The following is a 25,490-nucleotide window of genomic DNA, read 5'->3' on the forward strand; positions in this document are numbered from 1 at the left end:
ACATTATGCTTTGAACAGCACTAGTTGTAACATTATCAGGCACTCAATATTATCAATACACAATTATACATTGTAGCATTCTAATGGTTTTAATTACTTAACCTCCACTGAAATAGAAAAAAGGGGGACTCACCTTACTATTTGACAGTCCCTGCTCTGGAACCTGAAATTGAAACAGATTTTTATACAGTGTTGCTGGACAATTTCTCAATACATTTACTCGATAAAAATGGATCATACTGTTAGCAGAAATAAAAGCATCTTTTGGCAAAGATTTTATAAATATAAAAATTCCCGAGAATATTCTGTCTGCTTAATAAGGGTACTGTCAAAAGTTTGGACACATTACTATTTTTTATATTTTTGAAATATGTCTCTTGCTTATCAAGCCAGCATATATCTGATCAACTGTAATATTGTTCAAAAATGTAACATTTCAAATAATGGTTTTCTATCTTAACATACTTCAAAATATTATTTATTGCTTTGATCAAAGCTCGGTGTTAGAAACGTTGTGCTGCTTATTTTTTTATTTAATTTTTTCAATTCAAATTTTTTTATTTTTTTTTGGGGGGTGGGGAGAATGTGATACTTTTCTTTAGGATTTATTGATGAATAAAAAGTTATTTATTCAGCTTTTATATCACATAAATAAATAATATTTTAATGAAAATTTTAAAAGACTTATAATCAGTTCAAATATTTATTTTCTTTGTGAATATATTGTGAAATGTTATTTGTTTCTGTGATCAAATCTGTATTTTCAGCATCATTCCTCCAGTCTTCAGTGTCACATGATCTTCAGAAATCATTCTAATATGATGATTTAGTACTCAAGAAACATTTCTGATTATTATTATCTATATTTAAAACAGTTATACTCTTTAAAAGGGGGGGTGAAATGCTATTTCATGCATACTGAGTTTTTTACACTGTTAAAGTTGGATTCCCATGATAAACATGGACAAAGTTTAAAAAATTAAGTTGTACGTTTGTCCGGTTTGTCACAAGTTTCGGAAAGTTTTTTTCGAGTATGGCTCAGTGTGACGTTAGATGGAGCGGAATTTCCTTATATGGGTCCTGAGGCACTTCTGCCGGAAGAGAGCGCGCTCCCGTATAGTAGAGCACTGAGAGCACAGACATTCACTGATCAGAGCAAGAGCGTCGCAAAATGTCACAAAAGAAGTGTGTTTTTGGTTGCCAGGGCAAGACAATCCTGCACAGATTACCAAAAAAAAAACAGCATTAAGGGACCAGTGGATGGAGTTTATTTTTACAGATCATCAACGGAGTTGTGCAAGTGTTTTTGTTTGTTCGCTGCATTTCGAAGATGCTTGTTTTACAAACAAGGCCCAGTTTGACGCCGGATTTGCACATCGTTTATTTCTTAAGGATAATGCAGTCCCAACGAAAAATTGTCACAATAGTGTGTTGGAACCGCATGCGGTGAGTAAAACTGCTTCAAATATCTCTGTGTTGTTAACTTAGCTATCGGCGCGTAAGCACATCAAGTAAACAACAAAATGCGATGTTGTCATCAAACTGCACTTCCCACATGTGCACCTTTATAAAAAAAAAAAAAAGAAAAAAGAAAAAAAAAAAGACAACATAAAGTGGAACTTAGTCATTTTCCAAAACCGCTAAGCACATATATACTACATAGAGACGTCCTGCTGCAGTCGTTGCTGCTGCTGCTCTCATTCAGTTTCAGCCTGGGGATCTGATTCTGGATCATAAATAACCGGCTGAATCTGACTGTTAGCCATGGTTTGTTTTGGATGATGGTTTTTTCCTCACTGTAATGTCACAGCTCCCAGACGCTCTCAACGCAAAAGTCTACTCGCGCTCGTGATTCTTTAGCTTTGCCAACACGTCGCGCCTCCAGCCGCTCATGTTTTTCCGAGCGGCTGGATTTATAAGAGAAATCTTTCTCTTATAAATACCGATCATGGATCAGTTTGCATATGTTAAAATACTTGAAGAGGTCATGTTGCCCTATGCTGAAGAGGACATGCCCTTGAAATGGTTGTTTCAACAAGACAATGACCCAAAACACACTAGTAAACGGGCAAAGTCTTGGTTCCAAACCAACAAAATTAATGTTATGGAGTGGCCAGCCCAATCTCCAGACCTTAATCCAATTGAGAAGTTGTGGGGTGATATCAAAAATGCTGTTTCTGAAGCAAAACCAAGAAATGTGAATGAATTGTGGAATGTTGTTAAAGAATCATGGAGTGGAATAACAGCTGAGAGGTGCCACAAGTTGGTTGACTCCATGCCACACAGATGTCAAGCAGTTTTAAAAAACTGTGGTCATACAACTAAATATTAGTTTAGTGATTCACAGGATTGCTAAATCCCAGAAAAAAAAATGTTTGTACAAAATAGTTTTGAGTTTGTACAGTCAAAGGTAGACACTGCTATTTTTTTGAACACACCCCTTTCAACTAATTGCCCAATTGCACAGCCTTAAGAGCGTGCATATCATGAATGCTGGGTCTTGTTTGTTTTCTGACAATCTACTGAACCTACTGGTAACTTGTTTGCCACGTAGCAATAAAAAATATACTAAAAACCTTGATTATTCTGGTTAGTCACATTGTACTGCTATTATTTTGAACAATACTGTATATGGACCAATTCAATTATGAAAAAAGACTAAATGAGGTGAAATAAGTGTATTGTTGCATTCCGTCCAACAAAGCTTTCTTTCATTTACAGTGTACTTTTGTTCCTCCCTACAAGTCAAGATCAGTCAAAGGGTAAAGGGTGGGAAAATTTACTCAAATTAGCTGCAAATATTGCCACAATTTTCTGGAGGGAGTGAAAACTGGTTTAGTCTGTCTCTTAGTGCAAATGATGGATCCCACAAAGACTGTAAAAATGTTAACTGTAAGCTTATTTATTTATTTTTTAATTGTGCTTTCTGTACTTTTTTCATTTAAAGGCCTTCATGCAGAAATTGTCTTTAAACCCTTCCTGCCATCTGCACCATACTACACAAATGGAAAAATGGTGTGCACATCATACACGGAAATGAAGCGGTCCTTCATTGACATTTAACCTGTAAGTAAAAGCAAAACTTAAAATTACAGTGCCCTGTGAAATCAAGTCACCTTTATTTATTTTGTATAAGACACACGTTGTACATGCAAATCGTTCCAAGAAGTTTTTTTTTTTTTAAATGATGACAGAATTTTAATTTATGGGTGAATTATCACTTTAACCAATTTAAATTCGCTATAGCTTTTAACTCATTTAAATTCCCTCATTTGTAAAGTGAGTGTATCAATGAAATATCAATACAATGCATGTTAACTGAACTTTTTTTATTATTATTCTTTTAAGGTTGGCACTAATATATAGTGCTGTACATGAATCACGAGACAACCCAGAATCCACGTCCTGGTCTTTGGTTATTTTAATTGTGATCACATTTAACAAAAACACACCAATTCACAATCAGAATATGGTGATATGTCAATCAGCTAATCAACTCAAAACACCTGCAAAGGTTTCCTGAGCCTTCAGAATGGTCTCTCGGTTTGGTTCACTAGGCTACACAATCATGAGGAAGACTGCTGATCTGACAGTTGTCCAGAAGACAATCATTGACACAAGGAGGTTCAAACATTCATTGCCAAAGAGGCTGCTCACAGAGTGCTGTATCCAAGCATGTTAACAGAAAGTTGAGTGGAAGGAAAAAATGTGGAAGAAAGAGATGCACAACCAACCGAGAGAACCGCAGCCTTATGAGGATTGTCAAGCAAAGTCGATTAAAGAATTTGAGTGAACTGAAATGGACTGAGGCTGGGGTCAAGGCATCAAGAGCCACCACACACAGACGTGTCAAGGAATTTGGATACAGTTGTCGTATTCCTCTTGTTAAGCCACTCCTGAGACATAGACAACGTCAGAGGTTTCTTACCTGGGCTCAGGAGAAGAAGAACTGTAATGTTACCCAGTGGTCCAAAGTCCTTTTTTCAGATGAGACCAATCTTTTTTATTTAATTTGGAAACCCAGGTCCTAAGGAGGAAGGGTGGAGAAGCTCATAGTCCAAGTTGCTTAAAGTCCAGTGTTAAGTTTCACAGTCTGTGATTATTTGGGGTGCAATGTCATCTGCTGGTGTTGGTCCATTATGTTTTTTTGGAAACCAAAGTCACTGCAACCATTTATCAAGAAATTTTGGAGCACTTCATGCTTCCTTCTGCTGACCAGCTTTTTGAAGATGACTATTTCATTTTCCAGCAGGATTTGACACCTTCCCCACTGCCAAAAGCACCAAAAGTTGGTAAAATGACTGTGGGTGTTGGTGTGCTTGACTGGCCAGCAAATCACCAGACCTGAACCCCAGAGAGAATCTATGGGCTATTGTCAAGAGGAAGATGAGAAACGTGACCAAACAATGCAGATGAGCTGAAGGCCACTGTCAAAGAAACCTGGGCCTCCATACCACCTCAGCAGTGCCACAACCTGATCACCTCCATGCCACGCTGAATTGAAGCAATAATTAAAGAAAAAAAATGAGTACATGTACAGCAAATGAACATACTTTCCCAAAGGACAACAATTCACTAAAATCTTCTTCTTTTTTTTTTTTTTTTTACTAAGTATTCTAATTTGTTTAGCCAAAATCATCACAATTAAAAGAACCAAAGACTTAAACTACTTCAGTCTGTGTGCACTGAATTTATTTAATACACAAGTTTCACAATTTGAGTTGAATTACTGAAATAAATGAACTTTCCATGACATTCTAATTTATTGAGATGCACCTGTATATAGTTCAGGATGCTGAGTGTGAAGTTATTTAAAGGGGCATTTCTCCAGAAAGCTGCAAACCACAATTGGTCCTAACAGACATTATGCTTTGAACAGCACTAGTTGTAACATTATCAGGCACTCAATATTATCAATACACAATTATACATTGTAGCATTCAAATGGTTTTAATTACTTAACCTCCACTGAAATAGAAAAAAGGGGGACTCACCTTACTATTTGACAGTCCCTGCTCTGGAACCTGAAATTGAAACAGATTTTTATACAGTGTTGCTGGACAATTTCTCAATACATTTACTCGATAAAAATGGATCATACTGTTAGCAGAAATAAAAGCATCTTTTGGCAAAGATTTTATAAATATAAAAATTCCCGAGAATATTCTGTCTGCTTAATAAGGGTACTGTCAAAAGTTTGGACACATTACTATTTTTTATATTTTTGAAATATGTCTCTTGCTTATCAAGCCAGCATATATCTGATCAACTGTAATATTGTTCAAAAATGTAACATTTCAAATAATGGTTTTCTATCTTAACATACTTCAAAATATTATTTATTGCTTTGATCAAAGCTCGGTGTTAGAAACGTTGTGCTGCTTATTTTTTTATTTAATTTTTTCAATTCAAATTTTTTTATTTTTTTTTTGGGGGGTGGGGAGAATGTGATACTTTTCTTTAGGATTTATTGATGAATAAAAAGTTATTTATTCAGCTTTTATATCACATAAATAAATAATATTTTAATGAAAATTTTAAAAGACTTATAATCAGTTCAAATATTTATTTTCTTTGTGAATATATTGTGAAATGTTATTTGTTTCTGTGATCAAATCTGTATTTTCAGCATCATTCCTCCAGTCTTCAGTGTCACATGATCTTCAGAAATCATTCTAATATGATGATTTAGTACTCAAGAAACATTTCTGATTATTATTATCTATATTTAAAACAGTTATACTCTTTAAAAGGGGGGGTGAAATGCTATTTCATGCATACTGAGTTTTTTACACTGTTAAAGTTGGATTCCCATGATAAACATGGACAAAGTTTAAAAAATTAAGTTGTACGTTTGTCCGGTTTGTCACAAGTTTCGGAAAGTTTTTTTTCGAGTATGGCTCAGTGTGACGTTAGATGGAGCGGAATTTCCTTATATGGGTCCTGAGGCACTTCTGCCGGAAGAGAGCGCGCTCCCGTATAGTAGAGCACTGAGAGCACAGACATTCACTGATCAGAGCAAGAGCGTCGCAAAATGTCACAAAAGAAGTGTGTTTTTGGTTGCCAGGGCAAGACAATCCTGCACAGATTACCAAAAAAAAAACAGCATTAAGGGACCAGTGGATGGAGTTTATTTTTACAGATCATCAACGGAGTTGTGCAAGTGTTTTTGTTTGTTCGCTGCATTTCGAAGATGCTTGTTTTACAAACAAGGCCCAGTTTGACGCCGGATTTGCACATCGTTTATTTCTTAAGGATAATGCAGTCCCAACGAAAAATTGTCACAATAGTGTGTTGGAACCGCATGCGGTGAGTAAAACTGCTTCAAATATCTCTGTGTTGTTAACTTAGCTATCGGCGCGTAAGCACATCAAGTAAACAACAAAATGCGATGTTGTCATCAAACTGCACTTCCCACATGTGCACCTTTATAAAAAAAAAAAAAGAAAAAAGAAAAAAAAAAAGACAACATAAAGTGGAACTTAGTCATTTTCCAAAACCGCTAAGCACATATATACTACATAGAGACGTCCTGCTGTAGTCGTTGCTGCTTCTGCTCTCATTCAGTTTCAGCCTGGGGATCTGATTCTGGATCATAAATAACCGGCTGAATCTGACTGTTAGCCATGGTTTGTTTTGGATGATGGTTTTTTCCTCACTGTAATGTCACAGCTCCCAGACGCTCTCAACGCAAAAGTCTACTCGCGCTCGTGATTCTTTAGCTTTGCCAACACGTCGCGCCAACAAATCTTTCTCTTATAAATATAAAAAAACTAAAGACTTTTTGGAGATATGAAGGATGCAGTACTACTCTATAGGTACTCAAGATTAACAGGAGATTGAGTGAAAATTAGCATTTCACCCCCCCTCCCTTTAAATTAAATCAAATTAAATTTATGCATTTATCAAAGCGACTTACAGTGCATCCAGGGTATAATTTTTTTCCTATGATGTGTTCCCGGGGAATCGAACCCCCAACCTTGCGCTTGCTTGCTTGCTAACGCAATGCTCTACCCAGGGCAGGCGTGTGCCTATAGGTGAACTAGGCAGCCACCTAGGGCGGCAGTTCAGCCAGGGCGCCGAGAGAGAGAGAGAGAATTATTAATTTATTTGTTTGTTTCACATTAGGTTACAACTATAGCACTTATATCAACATAATTTTTTTGAAATAAAAAAAAAATTACATTTCAAATAAAAATTCCCGCCCGGCAGCACCCTATTAGTAGGTTTATATGCATGCAAAATACTATGTATATACAGAAATGTCAAAACGAATAAAATTATCTGGTCATGAGTACAATCGCCTCCGTGGAAGAGCGCTTTTCGCTGCTTAGAGACAATGGGTGCGTATTTGGATTTTTATATGACATCACCTCTTTCAAAGAAAAGGAGAATAGTTCGGTTCTTCAGGATTGCTAGGACTGAAAAAGGCCCTGACTCATGGAGACTCGCGGGATGTTGATGGGCCTGAATTGTTTGAAGAGTTGACTGTTTTGGGCAGACGCCTGGTTGCTGGATCTAAACCACTGGATGCGCTTAAATTCATCTGTGAAAAGGGATGGAATAAATTTTTCCAAATGTTTTTGTAGCATTGAGAGTGCTTTTCACTCTCCCCGTCACTGTGAGCTCTGGAGAACGCAGTTTCTCAAAGCTTAAACTGATAAAAATGATCTCCGAACTATACAAGTTAAACTCGAGGACGCAATCAAATCGTTTGTCGCTGCGAAAGCCCGACGTGCACGCTTCTGAAATGTAGGTGTGTAAATGTGTGTATCAGTCAAGAAAAAATCGAAACCTCCAGTTTTGTGAGCTAAAAAGTTGTGTGCATATGTAGTTTTATTCTGTACACTATCTATTAGCCTATAAAACAGAAAGGATATGCAGCTGTTGCATTGTGTACCTTTTACACCTTGTTGAAGAATAACATGCTTGCACGTTTAAATTTTAGTGTATAAAATATCTTTTATCTTTTATATCAGGGATCTCAAGGATCCCTAATTTTGAATGTGAGGTGGAGGCTGCACGATCGTGCTCTGCCTAGAGCGGCATTTGAGCTTGCGTCCCTCAGCCCTGGCACTACCACTTAATAATAAGCAGGCTATTTTCATAAGCGTTAAAAGTAAATAAATAAAATATAAATAAATTTGTGTGATTAATTTGAGTCCTGATAAATTCATTCATTATGATCAATGTATCACTAATTCTATTGTAAAACATTGATGCTTTTGAATTTAAATATTTAACAAAGCATGCAAACAAACGGCTGCTTTTATCATGTTTGTTTTTTTGATTGAGCATGTTCCAGTGATTTATTTCTTATTCGTTTTCTGATAACTTCTCTTTGTCGGCGAAGTGATGAGGTTGCATGACCTTGTTCCTGAGAGGCATGTTTTAGTGACGCGCAGCGGAGCTTCAGGATCCACTGTGGAAACGCTGCGCAATCCACAAATAAATACATTATTTAGAATAGGTCCATTCAATATAAAAATAGATCTCTCTTCTATAATAGTTGGTATGGAAATAATAATATTGTGTTAGTTAGACAACTCTTAAATTCAAATGGTAATTTTTTATCTTATAGTGAATTCTTGGAAAAATGTGGGTTTCCAGTAACGCCAAAAGAGTATGCTGTTGTACTTGATGGCATACCTCAACAAGTTATACATTTTCTAAGAGCTTGTGGAAGTGATTCCTCTGAGGCAACATTTCTTAAAGGCAGCATGTTTATAGGAGATATTGATATTTCGAAACATAGGTGTACAAATAAACATATTAGGAATATTATAACTGGTGAAACAAAAGCTTAAAAGTGTTTTTAAAAGCTTGTTGTGGACCAATGTATTTAGGAATATAAACTGGAAAAAAAAACTTGGTGTATTTCTGAAGCATACTGTTTAAATAATAAAGCAAAAGAGGTTACATTTAAAATTTTACGTATATCCAGTTAAAAGTGTGCTAGAGAGATTTAAATTAGAGATTGATTATTCATGTGAGTTTTGCTCAATAGAAAAATAATCTATTGTCCATCTGTTTTGTAATTGTATATACAGTACACAAACATATTTGGATGTGGAAAATTTCATTAGAAGGAAAACAAAAGTTATATTTAAATTAAATAATTTTGATATATGTATGTATTATTCCAATGAAAATAACAATAATAATAATAATGTAAATTTTATTGTACGACTGTTTATTATTTTGGGAAAATTTCATATACACAAGAAGAAATGGTCAGGATCCAAGCCAAATTTTATTCACTTTCCTCAGGAGACAAAAGACTATACTGCACCAGTTTGGAGTACATTATAAATAAAAAAGCAAGGAAGACTTGCCATATTTTTAAAGAATATTCAGTTTTTTTATGAATCAATCAATGGTTAGTACACTCTGGCATGTTTATTTCTGTGGATTAATGTGTAAATTTCTGTTTATTATTGTATATTTAGGTTTTTTGGTTAATAAAAAAAAGAAAGAAAAAGGAAAAGCTGCGCTATTCTGGACTGCTTGCTGTCTGGGTTACAGTGTAAATTATACATTTAAGAAGACTGAATAATATTAATTAACTACATGCACATACTATACAGATAGGGTAGCTGTAATTATGCATACTTTATTGTTTTTATAAAACTAAGTACAAGTGACGTGTAACAAGGACATCTTAAAATGATGTATTAAACTTTCCCCTTCTTCCCCTTCTTCACTCGCTCTCTATATCTGCTACCCGTGAAATCTTGTACATTTATATGTGTATACGTGCGCTCAAACTGTAAACACAAAACAGTTAATATTTAGCAATGTTTCACATGTCAGAGACTGGCATTGAACTTTGTTTACTAACTAAATGCAACATATTGCATGAATATTTTTAACAAGTAACACAATAAACAACATGTCTACGCAAACAGCAAACAAGTGTATATTAACCGTTTGGTAATCGCAAATAGTGATCTATAAGTAGAGATATACGTCTGGGAAGAAGTTATTCTTCTCCCAGAACTTTATGCATTTTCCATTTTTTAACATATATTCCATTCTTAAATTATGCACCTATAAAATTTCATATTCCTACTAGATGAAAAGGCTACAACACCACCCCTCACAACCTATGGGTCTATTCACACCTGTTTGCTTAGACTGAAACAAACTCTGGTTTGTTTACCCCTTTGGTGCAAATATTTTATTGTGATATACGCAGAGAGCACACATGGGTTACTGTTGACCAGTTGACCATGCAGAGCATCAGGGAGAAGTTGGAGCATGGAGTGTTATTAAATTTCTCAATGCTTCAGGAAAAGCTGCATTTTGAAATAGTTTTGATTTGATTACCATGACAAACAAGGAGCCAATTGGTCATGTGCAGTAGTCGCCATCTCCTCATTCGTCTTCTTAAATCTGATTTGCTGGCTGACCCAAACCATCGAGTTACAGAATAGCACAGAACCGACTCAATAATAGCTGAGTGAAACTGTGTCATCTGTGCCTGAGGCGGGTTGAACTGTTTCAGCTGCCCAAGGAAGTACAACCTCTGCTGGGCCTTTTTCACAATGGAGTAAAGGCGAACGTCCCACTTCAGGTCCTAAGAGATAGTGGTGCCCAGGAACCTGAATGACTCCAATGCAATCATAGTGCTGTTCATGATGGTGTGTGGGGGAGAGCAGGGGGTTTCTCCTGAAGTCCATTACCATCTCCACTGTTTTGAGTGTGTTCAGCTCCAGGTTGTTATGACTGCAACAGACAGCCAGCTGCTCAACCTCTTGTCTGTAAGCAGACTTGTCACATGAATGTGTTGTCATCTGCAAACCTCAGGAGCTTGACAGAGGAGTTTTTAGAGGGGCAGTCTTGGGTGTAGAGGGAGAAGAGCAGTGGGGAGAGAACGCAGCCCTGAGGAACTCAGTTGCTCATGGTGCAGGTGCTGGATGTGAGTTTTGCCTCACTGGCTGCTGTCTGTCTGTCAGGAAGCTGTTGATCCACTGACAGATGGTGGTGGCTACAGAGAGCTGTGTGGGTTTGTTCTAAAGGGTTTCCGGGATGATGTTGTTGAAAGCGGAGCTGAAGTCCACAAAGAAGATCCTTGCATAATTCCCTGTTTGTCCAGATGTTGGAGGATATAGTGCAATCCAGTGCAATCACGTGGGACCTGCAGCTCAAAAGGTTAATATTTTGGATTTAGTTATTTTTATTGTAAGGCTACATCTTATCTATCATTATCATGTGTTTTCTTTTATCTTAATTTCCATGCTAAAACTCAATGAAATTTTGTGTAATTTTCAATGAAATATTTGTCTAATAAATTGGCTCGTTTTTCTCTTCTAATCCTCACACACGAAGACTGTTGATGTTGATCAAATATCACGTGACTCTATAATTTAAAATCCTTTTAAATTTAGTTGTGCAGATCGGCTTTAAAAAAGGCACACCCATAAGCGCACAAAGTAATTTCTCCCGTATTATTTTCCTTCTCTTATTGCTTCACTCTCCAGTCCAGCGGGTCGCGCCAAACACATCAATTTGTTTGCGAAACACAATTAAACCGCAGATGAAGAAGATTATTTTCACTGTGCTCAGTGTTGTTTTGTCGTGGTGATTATTAATACAATAGGTTAGAAATGTTGCTTCGGTAAATATTAAAATACAGTTTTTCAATCAAGTCAGCAAATACCTTTAATATTTTTATCCTCACAGTCGTGACTAGATTTTTAATTAAACAGGAATATCTGGAGGAGTATTATCTGAACTGAGATCTGCTTCTGTGAATATGGTGTTTGTTAAAGAGGAGAACATGAGTGAACCAGAAACCTGGAGAATAAAACACGAGGAACCAGAAACCTGGAGAATAAAACACGAGGAACCAGAAACCTGGAGAATAAAACACGAGGAACCAGAAACCTGGAGAATAAAACACGAGGAACCAGAAACCTGCAGATTAAATGAAGAGGAACCAGACACCTGCAGAATAAAACAAGAGGAACCTGAAACCTGGAAAATAAAACAGGATCAAGGAGGTTGGTGTTTATTCTTCATTTATCTTTAATGAATGTTTGCCTATAAAAGATGGAATGAACAAAGAAAAGCAACTGAGAAGCAAATCCAAAGAAACAATAGCAGTAGGAAAAATACTGCAAAAAAAAGGAATGCCTAGAAAATCTCTTTTTAATGAATTATTGCATAAATTCATTGTTGTCAGTTTTGCAACATGCTAATTATTTTGTATTATGTTATACATAAAGCAGCTGTTTAAAGAGAGAGCGAGAGCGATGGTCTGAATTATATTGGCACCCTAAGAAAATATGATCAAAGAAGGTTGTGACAAACATGTATGTTTACCTTTTGATCTTTTAGAAAATGAATACAATTTACTTTTTGGAATAAATAAAAAAATCTAACTTGTTAACAATTGACATATACTTTCACAGGCTTATTTGTTCATATCTACCAAGGGTGCCAATAATTTTGAAACATAGAGACTGGAAACGCAATGTTAAATTGAGGTTAAACCTGCTGCTTAATGGTAGGTTCAATTTAAGCCTCAATTTAATCCTGAAGTAATTGTAGTCTTCCTCCAGGAAATCAGCCTAATAAATATATTAAACATATTAGTGTTGTCACAATACTGGAATTTCTAACTTGGATACGATACTTTGAAAAATATTTATACCATTCTACCACAGAGAATTAACTGCCACTATATTATGGGGATACATTTTTTTATTTTTATTTAAAGATAAATATAACAAGTCTAGAACATGATGATGAGGTATATTTTACATAAACAAACATTTCTTGATAAACCATCAATGGATTAGGTAAATCAGCTGTATTTATACCATAGTGTTGATAAACTCGAGTGCACTCCACCTGTGCTAATCACATAGGCCTATATTTTTTCATATTTATTGTTTATTTTTCTTTATAATGAAGTAGTCTGTATCCAGTAGATTGTGATAATGATTATCATTTTCACAAACAGAGATATATAAATTCTACATTTATTTAAATGGGGAAAAGAAAACTGGTATCGGATCGGTATCTGTATCAGCCAGAACTGAACCCTAGGTATCAGAATCGGTATCGGAGGCAAAAAGGGTGGATCGAGCATCCCTACTTTGTACGGTTGTCTGGACTGCCTAGCAACTTTTATGATGGCTGTTTTTGTTGTTTATTCAATATGATTATTAATTAAATATTTATATTTACATTGAAAAATGTTTTTGTAAATGGAATTTATTTTTACTTTCAACAACAACGCAGCTAACAAATGCACTTAGCAGCACTGTCAACAGAATACACCTGTGTCTCCTAACAAGATGGCCGCTAGCCCAGTGCCACTGCACAAGATGGCAGCTAGCCCAGTGCCACTGCACAAGATGGCCGCCAACCCAGAGCCACTGCGCAAGATGGCCATCAGCCCAGAGCGTTGATTCAGGTCACTGTGGACGCTCCAGAGTCGAGTCAGATCCCCATGAGGGCTCCAGAGTCGAGTCAGGTCCCCATTGATCAGGTCCTCGTTGATTTCCCAGTAGGGGTGCTCCGATCACGATCGGCCGATCGTTATGCGCATCTCGTCAGTAAAGACGGTTCTCTAATCAGCGGTTAATTCCATCAGGTGCGTGATTTCACATAGAGGAGCTGTTACTACACAGAGCCATTGTTAATTGAGAAGATGCGCCATTAGAGAACCGTCTTTACTGACGAGATGCGCATTAACGATCGGCCGATCGTGATCGGAGCACCCCTATTTCCCCCTTGATCAGGTCCTCGTTGATTTCCCAGAGTCTAGTCAGATCGCCATTGATCGTCCAGAGTCAGGTCAACACCCATGAGTCAAGCTGATCTGTGTGAACAGGGTCAAGTCATGGTTGGTCTTTACCAGTCAAATCACTACCATTCTTCCAGAGCCTGGTCACGCCTCAGCTGAATTTCCAGAGCCTCGTCTCATCCTGTCTGTTATACCCAGCAATGCTCTCTCAGTCTGTTTTATTGCTGTCAAGGAGACCGTTACGGCTGTGGAACCTCTAGAGGTGTTGGCAACTGCTGCAGAACCTTCTGAGGCCCTCTACCCTCTCGTCACGGCTATGGAGGCCACCTATGAACTCACCTGTTCATGTTTCAGTCTTACCTGACCAGACTTGAAAGTGAAAGTGACGTGACATTCAGCCAGGTATGGTGACCCATACTCAGAATTCGTGCTCTGCATTTAACTCATCCGAAGTGCACACATACAGAGGAGTGAACACACACACGTTGTGAACACACACCCGGAGCAGTGGGCAGCCATTTATGCTGCAGCACCCGGGGAGCAGTTGGGGGTTCGATGTCTTGCTCAAGGGCACCTAAGTCGTGGTATTGAGGGTGGAGAGAGAACTGAACATGCACTCCCCCCACCTACAATTCCTGCTGGCCCGAGACCCGAACTCACAATCCTTTGATTGCGAGTCTGGCTCTCTAACCATTAGGCCACGACTTTCTCTCCTGTGCCATCGACTCCGTTGTGGTGGTCCTCCGCTCTGCCCTGGTGGGCTTCTGTCTCATCTGCTCGGCTGTGGTGGCCCTCTGAATTGCCTTGGTGGGCTTCTGTCTTGCCCACATGGCTGTGGTGGTCCTCTGCTCCACCCTGGGTGGCTTCTTTCTCATCTGCTCAGCTGCTCCTTAGAGGGGGGGGTAATGTCACAGTGTCTGGTCTGTGTATCCCTGGGTTTCCACAAGAGGTTTCACTTCCCCTTATCGTCACCCCTTATGTGTGTGCGAATCTTGACCGTTTCTCCGTCCTGTTCATGTGTGTTTTTGTTTGGGAGGTTTGTACTTGTTCAGAAGATGTGTAATACGCCCCCGAGTCTACAGCTGCGAGAGGGTGCTCTGTGTTTTCAGCGGTAGGCTACAGGACCACTGAAAACACAGAGCGCCCTCTCACGGCTGTAGACGGTAATGTTTTCTCTTGGTTCCTTTCTCTTGGTTCATGTCAAATTAATTTTGATAAATAAGTCACACCTCGCATCAGTTCAATTCAACTTTACTCCAAATATATGAACTTACCCGTTTTGAATACTTTATATTTAACGTGTTCGATTATGTCCAATATTAGTGTTAAACTGCCGGACTATAAATGAATTCTACTATTGATTTTCACCGTTGACTGATTTTGCAGAACATTTTGACTGATAACTTCCATGCGCAGATGCGGCAGATTTGTCACTGGACGCGTGATATGACAGTTGCGTACGACTATATATGAACTAGCTGTTTTAAATACAGTATTTTTATATTTAACGTTAGTTTATCAGTATGTTTGAAAACATATTTTTTCGATTATTGGTGATTCCATAGGCTCTCTCTCTCTCGTGCACCTGCGCGGTTTAAAACACCAAATTGTTATGCTATGACTAGAACAAACAGTCTCTCTCTCGCCCCACCCATGCACGATAATATTATGTATCATTATCTCACAGGCTGACGATATGTCAATTTTAAAAAATGACCATTTCGCCCAACACTACTGAGAACGGCAGTGCCTGAGTGCACACAGTCCTCACACTCTCTCTTTTGTTCGTCATCGTCGTTAACAGTCTAACATGGATAGAAGTCTCTCTAATAAAATTAACCATTTTTACTTTTATTCCAGAGTTGATTGAAGAAAATGTGGATAATGAAGAACTAGGTGAAGTTGAGGAGAAAAATCATGTCGAAACAGGAGAAAAACATTTGAGTTGCTCTCAAACCAAACAGAAAGATTTAAAGATAATAAAAGCCAAGAAATCTTTCACCTGTCCTCAGTGTGGAAAGAGTTTGACATCCAAAACAAGTCTTGAGCGTCACATGAAGATCCACACTGGAGCAAAAGTTTACTCATGTGATCAGTGCGGGCAAATATTTTTGAGGGCTTCTGATCTGAAGAAACACCTGAGAGTTCATACACCGGACAAGCCACATTCGTGTAGCTTGTCAGGAAATAGTTTTTCACAGCCAATACATTTCACACATACTGGTGTGAGAGAGTACGTGTGCTTTGAGTGTGAAAAGACATTTACTACACCAAGCAGTTTAAAACAGCACCAGAAGATTCACACTGGAGAAAAACCTTATAAGTGTTCACACTGTGACAAGAGATTCAGAGACTTAACACATCTGAAAATACATGAGAGGATCCACACTGGAGAAAAACTGTTCACATGTGATCAGTGCGGAAAGAGTTTTGCACAAACAGGACAACTTAGAGAGCATATGAAGGTTCATACTGGAGAGAAGCCATTCACTTGTGATCAGTGCGGAAAGAGATTCACACAATCATCAAGTCTTAAAAGCCACATGAAAATCCACACTGGAGAGAAACCGTACACATGTGATGAATGTGACAAAACATTTTTGAGGGCTTCAGATCTGAAGAATCACCTGAGAGTTCATACAAAGGAGAAGCCACATTCATGTCATTTGTGTGGAAAGAGTTTTTCATGTTTACAATATTTAACACTGCACCAGAAAATACATGCTGCTGTTAGAGAGTACATGTGTTTCGAGTGTGAAAAGACTTTTACTACAGCAAGGTGTTTAAAACAGCACCAGAGGATTCACACTGGAGAGAAACCTTATGAGTGTTCACACTGTGACAAGAGATTCAGTGTGTCATCAAATCTGAAAACACATGAGAGGATCCACACTGGAGAGAAACCGTATCACTGCACTGCATGTGGGAAGAGTTTCAAACATTCATCTGCTCTACACAGACATACAAAAAAAATTCACAGTAAGTATCTAGCAAGGTTTTTATCCTCTGCAGCAACTCAGAGCACTTTTCAGACACTTTATACTGCTAAAGCACATTTGTTTCAATCTCTAAGAATAATCAGCTTACACTACCAGTAAAAAGTTGTTTAATCGTAAGATTTGTAAAGGTTTTAAAAGTTTTTTTTTTATGTCTTGCTTTTAAATAATTAATCTGCTCACCAAGCCTACATTTATTTGATCCAAAGTACAGCAAAACGTTTAAAATATTTTCATAGTATAATACATTCACAATATTTTTTTTTTTTTTTTTTTACTATTTATAATAATGGCTTTATTTTAAAATGTAGTATATTCCTGAGATCAAAGCTGAATTTGCAGCATCATTACTCCAGTTTTCAGTGTCACATGATCCATAAATCATTTTTATATGGCGATATGCTGATTATCCATATTTAAACTGTTGAGTAAATTTTAGTTTTTCAGGATTCTTGGACGAATAGATAAATCCAAAGATTAGCCTTTATCTGTAATAAAAAGCCTTTGTAACATACACTATTCCATTTAAAAAACTTTTGAGTCAGTATGATATTTTTTTTTTTTTTTTTTTTAGCAAGGATGCTTTAAATTGAGCAGAACTACATTTATAATGTTACCATTTTATTTCAAATAAATGCTGTTCTTCTGAACTTTATATTCATCAAATAAACCTGAAAAAGTTATTCAGCTGTTTTCAATATAATAAATGATTTTTGAGCAGCAAAACAGAATATAAGAATGATTTAAACAATTAAAAGTTACTTAAAATTAAAAAATGTTACTTTTATTCCAGAGTTGATTGAAGAAAATGTGGATAATGAAGAACTGCGTGAAGTTGAGGAGAAAAATCATGTTGAAACAGGAGAAAAACATTTGAGTTGCTCTCAAACCAAACAGAAAGATTTAAAGAAAATAAGAGCCAAGAAATCTTTCACCTGTCCTCAGTGTGGAAAGAGACTGACATCCAAAACAAGTCTAGAGCTTCACATGAAGATCCACACTGGAGAGAAACCGTACTCATGTGATCAGTGCGGGCAAATATTTTTGAGGGCTTCAGTTCTGAAGAAACACCTGAAAGTTCATACACCTGACAAGGCACATTCATGTAGCTTGTCAGGAAAGAGTTTTTCACAGCCAATACATTTAAAAGTTAATCAGAAAATGCATACTGCTGTGAGAGAGTATGTGTGCTCTGAGTGTGAAAAGACTTTTACTACAGCGACCAGTTTAAAACAGCACCAGATGAATCACACTGGAGAAAAACCTTATAAGTGTTCACACTGTGACAAGAGATTTAGAGATTCAACACATCTGAAAATACATGAGAGGATCCACACTGGAGAGAAACTGTTCACATGTGATCAGTGCGGAAAGAGTTTTGCACAAACAGGACAACTTAGAGAGCATATGAAGGTTCATACTGGAGAGAAGCCATTCACTTGTGATCAGTGTGGGAAGAGATTCACACAATCAGCACATCTTAAGAGCCACATGAAAATCCACACTGGAGAGAAACCGTACACATGTGATCAGTGCGGGAAGAGTTTCACACAAAAAGGAAGCCTTAGGGTACATATGAGACTTCATACTGGAGAGAAACTGTACACATGCAATCTTTGTGGACAGAGTTTCATGCAGTTATCAACCCTTAATGATCACAGAAACATCCACACTGGAGAGAAACCGTACTCATGTGATGAATGCAACAAAACATTTTTGAGGGCTTCAGATCTGAAGAATCACCTGAGAGTTCATACAAAGGAGAAGCCACATTCATGTCATTTGTGTGGAAAGAGATTTTCATGTTTACAATATTTAAACGTGCACCAGAAAATACATGCTGCTGTTAGAGAGTTCATGTGCTTTGAGTGTGAAAAAACTTTTACTACAGCAAGGTGTTTAAAACTGCACCAGAGGATTCACACTGGAGAAAAACCTTATGAGTGTTCACACTGTGACAAGAGATTCAGTGTGTCATCAAATCTGATAAAACATGAGAGGATTCACACCGGAGAGAAACCGTATCACTGCACTACATGCGGGAAGTGTTTCAATAATTCATCTGCTCTACACAGACATACAAAAAACATTCACAGTAAGTATTCAAGATTCATATGCTGATTTGCTGAATAGAAAAATGCTAAAATATAGCTTTGAAATCACAGAAATAAATTTAATTTTAAAACATTTCTAAATATATTATGTTAGTAGTAAACATATTTCAAAATGTTGCTGTTCTTGCTGTATTTTGGATCAAATAAACTTTGATTTTTAGAAGATAAAAAAATAAATTTAAAAAATCTTACTGTTCAAAAACTTTTGACTGGTAGTGTATTTTAGCCTATAGTTTCAGGTTAAAGGTACTAATATTAATTAGGTGAGTCTGAAATTATTATTTGACAGTGATTTCACATTTATTGTTTGTAATATATTTTTGTATTTCCTAATTACAATATATATATATATATATATATATATATATATATATATATATATATATATATATATATATATATATATATATATATAAAATAAAATATTATATGGTTTTAAATGAGATGTCATACACTTGGCAAATTCATTTTGCATAAGTTTGTATGCACTAGAGTTGGGGTACTCGAACTTGGACTCGGACTCGAGTCCAATTTTGAATGAACTCGGACTTGTCACGCACTCTGGTGAATTTGTACTCGGAAGTGACACGGACTTGAACATTTTGGACTCGGAAAATATTCCGAGTACAGTCGAGTCCACGTCATGTGTATTAAATAAAATCAGCATAAAATTGAAATGATAAATTAATTAATGTCTCCCCTTCTGTCATTTTACTGCACCACACCGGCAGGCAGAAGTCTCATGCTTGCAGACGAAACACACGCACCACTCACTGGATATCAATGTGGATTAGTGATGGGAAGTTCGATTCTTTTCCGCGAACCGGTTCTTTCGGACGGTTTGATTCAATAAACCGGTTGAAAAAAAAACAGTTCACCGGATACATAATCCATTGAGATGTATTTGTTATTAAATGAACTTACGTTTCGTCAGATTGCCCTTCATTCAAGCCCTCGGTTTACCCGCACTCATTACATTAGCACAAAATCAGTTCAGAATCAATCACCAAAAGAATCAGTTCGGTTCAGACGCGCTGTGAGTCAGTCGGCTTCATGCTGAATCACGAATGCGCAGTATCATCAGCTCCTCGGTTCTCGAATTGGACGCGTCCGAAAGAAACGGTTTTCGGTTCAGTTTACTGATGATCTGAAAACTGATACAACCGGTTCTTGACTCGAGAACGAGAATCGCTCAAAACCCGGGTAGGAAAATCTGACAGGGTAGGATAAAATGTCAGGACACCGGCACATATGCTGCAGTTCAGTATCATCAGCTGCTCTACTCGTGTTCATGTTCTGTTTACTACAAACTCAGTTTGTGAATCTGTCATGATTAACTATAAATACAGTACAGATATTTCATAAATCATCCCTTATTCATATTAAACATGGAGTCTTTAGAGTCTTAATTATTGTCCAACTTCCCTGAAAACCCCTTTGGCCCATACATAATCTACAATATACAGATTAGAAACATGTAGCCCCTATCTTAAAAAAAAACCGTATATATATATATATATATATATATATATATATATATATATATATATTTATAGTTTTATCACACTTTCCGATGTTTAACAAAATACTTGAAAAATTACACGCATGCGCAGTATCATCAGTTCATCGGTTCTCAAATCGGACGCCTCCGAAAGAAACGGTTTTCGGTTCAGTGTACTGGTGATCCGAAAACCGATGCAACCGACTACCAAAGACAGCAGCAGCAACCAACAGATGCTGCACAGCTCAGCATTGCAGGATTTGCAAGACCAGAACTGACCAAACAAGCAATGCAACTTTATGATGCAAGTTCTCCAAGACAACAAGAAATTCATAATGTCATCATTAAGGATCTCCTCATTGGCTGCACTTTACCTCTGTCAAATGTGGGGGAGAGGCATTAAATAACTGAAATGTCATCTTTAACTGGAGGACAATATAGTGTGATACAATAATAAAATAGGTTCATTTGTATTTTCATGCACTTGTAATACAATAAAACCTTTGAAACCTTTTTTGATAGGAAACTAGTTCTGTTGACATAAAATAAAAATGTTCAATGGCAATGATTAGATGTAACAGTGGTATTTTTTTTATTACATTTTTATATTGCCATTGTTTTAATGGGTTGAAAGGTTAAAATATTAATAGAATGTAAAAATGTACAATAACAATTTATAATCATTTTTAATTTAATTACTTTCTGGACTCGGGCGGACTCGACTCGGACTCGGCCTTTAAGAACTCGGACTTGAGTCCAACTCGACCCCTTTTGGACTCGGACTCGGACTTGGACTCGATGTTTTGACTTGGTCTTGACTCGTACTCGACAAAGGTGGACTCGGACCCAACTCTAGTATGCACAGACATCTGTTGTGGACATTCTTGGCAGTAACCATCTCTATCATCTCTGCCAGCACTTCTAGAAAACTACAGACCGGTATACCTTCTTCCATTCATTCGCAAAGACACTTGAGCGAGCTGTGTTCAACCAGCTCTCTATGTTCCTTGTACAGAACAACCTCCTGAACAGCAACCAATTTGGCTTGAAAAGTGGCCACTCAACTGAGACTGCTCTGCTCTCGGTTACTGAAGCCCTGCGACTGGCAAGAGCAGCTTCAAAATCCTCGGTACTCATCTTACTGGACCTGTCTGCTGCTTTTGACACCGTTAATCACCAGATTCTCCTGTCAATCCACAGAAAGATGGGCATCTCTGAAACTGCACTCCTGTGGTTTAAGTCCTACCTCTCTGATAGATCCTTCAGTGTGTCTTGGAGGGGTGATGTTTCTAAGTCACAACAACTTTATACTGGGGTTCCTCAAGGCTCAGTACTTGGACCACTTCTCTTCTCCATCTACATGACGTCATTAGGATCTTTCATTCAAATGCATGGCTTTTCTTATCACTGACAAGCTGATGACACTCAACTCTACTTCTCATTCCAACCTAGATTACCTGACGGTAATTGCTTGCATTTCAGCCTGTTTGAGTGACATTTCTAGCTGGATGAATGACAATCACCTTCAGCTCAGTCTTACTAAGACAGAACTCCTGGTGGTTCCAGCTAACCCATCGTTTCATCACAACTTCTCTATACAGCTGGGTTCGTCAACCATAACTCCTTTGAGGACAGCCAGAAACCTAGGAGTTGTGATGGATCATCAGTTAAGCTTCACAGACCATATTGCTACAACGACCCAGTCCTGCAGATTTGCCTTATACACCAATAGGAAGATTAGACCCTTCCTGTCAGAGCAAGCCGCCCAACTTCTTGTCCGAGCTCTGGTTGTCTCCAGACTGCACTATTGTAATGCTCTCCTGGTGGGCCTTCCTTCATGTACTTTCAAGCCTCTGCAAATGATCCAGAATGCAGCAGCGAGGGCTGTCTTCAATGAGCCAAAAAAGCTCACGTTACTCCTCTCCTCATCAGGTTACACTGGCTACCAGTAGTCGCTTGCATCAAATTCAAGGTACTAATGCTTGCCTACAAGACGACCACTGGCACAGCACCAACATACCTAAACTCACTGTTTAAATCTTATGTGCCCTCCAGAAGTTTGCACTCTGCAACTGAACGACGCCTTGTGGTGCCATCCCAAAGAAGTTCAAAGTCACTCTCACGGTCCTTCTCCTGGACTGTGCCCAGCTGGTGGAATGACCTCCCAATCTCAATTCGTACAGCTGAGTCTTTACTCATTTTCAAGAAACATCTAAAGACTCTCTTTAGCCAGCAATTAACCAACTAATTCTAGTACTTACCTTTTATTTTCTTGTCTATCATATTCTTAAAAAAAAAAACCCTGGCTACGTGTTCTGTACTAGACTAAGTGAGGCTTGTTATGGCACTTGAATTCTGTTGTTGTTCTCTTGTTGGTCTGATTGCTTCTATTGTTCTCATTTGTAAGTCGCTTTGGATAAAAGCATCTGCTAAATGATGAAATGTAAATGTTTTTAAGAATCTTTTTTAAAATAGTGTTCATATCGATATTGGAATTATATCATATTTACCAAAATTAAGAAATATATTGTTATATAAAATTTGGCCATATCGTCCAACACAATATGCTTTTTTTTAGGGATGCCTCATTCCGATACTCGGGATCAGTATCGGCTCCGATCTTGGCATTTTTTGCAGATTGGGTATCGGAGAGACAAGACCGATCCAAGTCCGATACTGTGTATATAGCCTACTATTGTGCTATTGTTGAGCCACACGGAAGGCACAAAAACATTATAAAGCACCAAAACATTTTTGAGAACTTTCAAGTGTTCAATGTGAGTTACATATTAATATTGAAGTCATTAAATTCAAGTTCACATAAACTCTTCTCTCGCTGCGGCTGTCTCTCATCCTCCATTTAGCAATCAAACTGTGTGTCTCGTTCTGTTACTACAATCAAAACGATGAAACTCTTTTCAAGAGCGTACAGTAACTGAGGTTTATATCTGTTCAAAGAAAAGGCTCATTAAACTAACGCACATATGACATCATGGAACTCAAGTAAGTAAGGCTGTCGGCTATCATATTCACTTAAACATCAGATGAATTGATTATTTGATCTTAAATACATGATGCCAATGTATTTTTCTATGAGTCTGCTCTGTTAGTAATAATGTTACCTGCTTGCCAGAAAGGGTTGCCAAGTGTCCACAACAAAACCCACCCAATTGCTACTCAAAACTAGCCCAAATTAACCGCGTTTCAAGTAGGAAAACCGTGGACTTGTCAACACTGTGATGGATAGTAATGTCTAAAACAGATACAAGTAATGACCACAACAGCTTGACATTTTATGTCTCCATTAAAACTAGCTGTAACTCTTAACTAGGAAAAATTAAAAATGGTATTGCAAGCTCAAACTAAACTGAAACGCAAAATAAAAGCAGCGTTTCAAATAGATGTATAGATATGACCATGGAAAATATGTATTGCAAAATCATTTATTCAAGTTTAAAAGCTTCTGAATGTTACTTTTGCACAGCGCGATCTCATGTCTCTGTGTGTGAGTAGTGGTGTGTTTGTGTGTTAAAGTGAAGGGTTTTAATGCATTGGCCTTGTCACACTAAAAGATACAGTAATGTCCACTATGGTCACACTGTAAAATCTTTTATTCAAGAAACTTTTGAAAAAATCTTCAGAAACTATCTGCAAGGAAAGGAAATCAAATAGAATAAATTGTTTTTTTATTATTCTTATTAAAAAATGTGTCTTTACTGTAATGCATTCTGTATAACACAAAAAGCATTAAAAGGGGGGGAGGGGGGTATTTGATCAAGCATACAAACATATTTAATAGGTTTCCCTATTGAAACATGGGGTTTTTCTCTATAATATTTTTAAAATAATAATTTGAAGATTCTTTAACACTATTGTCTACTTTCCACTGCTGGGCTCTAGAATGCAACTGCATTTTGGAAAACAATTCCCAACTCAAAAGAGAGATCATTTCTGTTTCATATGAGAAACATCAAACACAAACTAAACAGAACCGCGCTACTCATTTGTGATGTAAAGCATGGACCGTTAAGCAGATTGGACCAATAATTGAGAGCAATGCATCAAACTGGACCAGGTTCAGAACAGGTTTACTCAAGAACCAATGTTGATCTCACGGTTAATACACAGTACAGTATACAGTTATGATCAGATAAACCAGCACTGACACAGAAACCCAGAAGCAGTAACACTATCTATAAATGTTGTGGTAGAAATTATCCAATGTTATTACATCAGGATTTGTACAACCTTTTAGGAGAGAAATGTAAGCACATTTTTACAAAACAAAATGTATGTCAAAATACAGTTTTGTGGTAAACAAACACTAATGCAAAAAAAAAAACAAAAAAAAAAAACATAAAATAACCACTATAATCAGTAGATCGCAGCATTGGAGCACTTATTCACTTATTAGTTCTTCATTTCTATGTTTTGTTTTATATATTGAAATTCAAAAATTGTTTTCTGATATATTTTACTCTTACTAAATGTACCATTCTAAGTTTTTCGATGTACAAATTATATAATCGCGACACGACCTAGGATTGTTGGAAGGGGAATAATCAATCCGAGATCAGCTCGAATATCTTGTGGTGTGTACCCTGCACTGTTACATCAGGGTTCACTGTTATTTTCACATTACTCCAGCTTTTTACAAGATACTGAAAATAAACCATTTATTTACTTTTATTTCAGAGCTGATCGAAGAAACCGAGGAGAATAAAGAATCAAGTGAACTCGAGGAGAAAAATCAAGTCAAAACTGGAGACAAAATTTAGAGTTGCTCTCAAACCAAACGGAAAGAAAAGAAGAGCCAAGAAATCTTTCACCTGCACTCAGTGTAGAAAGAGTTTGAAAAGCAAAGCTAGTCTTGAGCATCACATGAACATCCATACTGGAGAGAAACTGCACACATGTGAAAGGGCTGCTGTTGTTTGCTTGGAACGGTCTTATTTTTTAATAGGCCTAACAACGATCAAATAATGACAAAGGTTTTTCTGGACTCTTCCATTTTTAGCAAATAAAATGTGTGTTTTGTATGGAACATAAATGCCTTTTTATGTGATAAACTCCATTACATGTGTTTGTTTTCATGTATGACACTGATTGAATGCAGCTGC

General features: G+C 37.2%; 1 protein-coding gene across 2 annotated transcripts; it reads left to right on the top strand.

Moving 5' to 3' along the window:
• The first annotated feature begins 11,549 nt into the window (after positions 1–11,549).
• On the top strand, positions 11,550–25,440 carry LOC113096980 (zinc finger protein 850-like). Of its 2 annotated transcripts, none has more exons than XM_026262204.1 (4): positions 11,550–12,005; positions 15,620–16,738; positions 17,549–18,850; positions 25,066–25,440. In XM_026262204.1, the coding sequence occupies exons 1-4, from the start codon at positions 11,759–11,761 to the stop codon at positions 25,146–25,148; spliced, it is 2,751 nt and encodes a 916-aa protein (XP_026117989.1). In that variant the 5' UTR covers positions 11,550–11,758; the 3' UTR covers positions 25,149–25,440. The 2 variants fall into 2 exon arrangements, with proteins under 2 accessions (XP_026117989.1, XP_026117990.1); XM_026262205.1 differs by lacking the exon at positions 11,550–12,005 and adding an exon at positions 13,737–14,161.
• Positions 25,441–25,490: the final 50 nt, after the last annotated feature.

This window comes from Carassius auratus, unplaced genomic scaffold, assembly GCF_003368295.1.
Source record: "Carassius auratus strain Wakin unplaced genomic scaffold, ASM336829v1 scaf_tig00216060, whole genome shotgun sequence".
NCBI lineage: Eukaryota > Metazoa > Chordata > Actinopteri > Cypriniformes > Cyprinidae > Carassius > Carassius auratus.

Bases quoted from the DNA above. Each gene is read 5' to 3' on its own strand.
- LOC113096980 (XM_026262204.1), top strand. From the start codon at position 11,759: ATGGTGTTTGTTAAAGAGGAGAACATGAGTGAACCAGAAACCTGGAGA. The intron at 12,006-15,619 runs GTTGGTGTTTAT...CTTTTATTCCAG, and splicing joins AATAAAACAGGATCAAGGAG to AGTTGATTGAAGAAAATGTG. The intron at 16,739-17,548 runs GTAAGTATCTAG...CTTTTATTCCAG, and splicing joins ACATACAAAAAAAATTCACA to AGTTGATTGAAGAAAATGTG.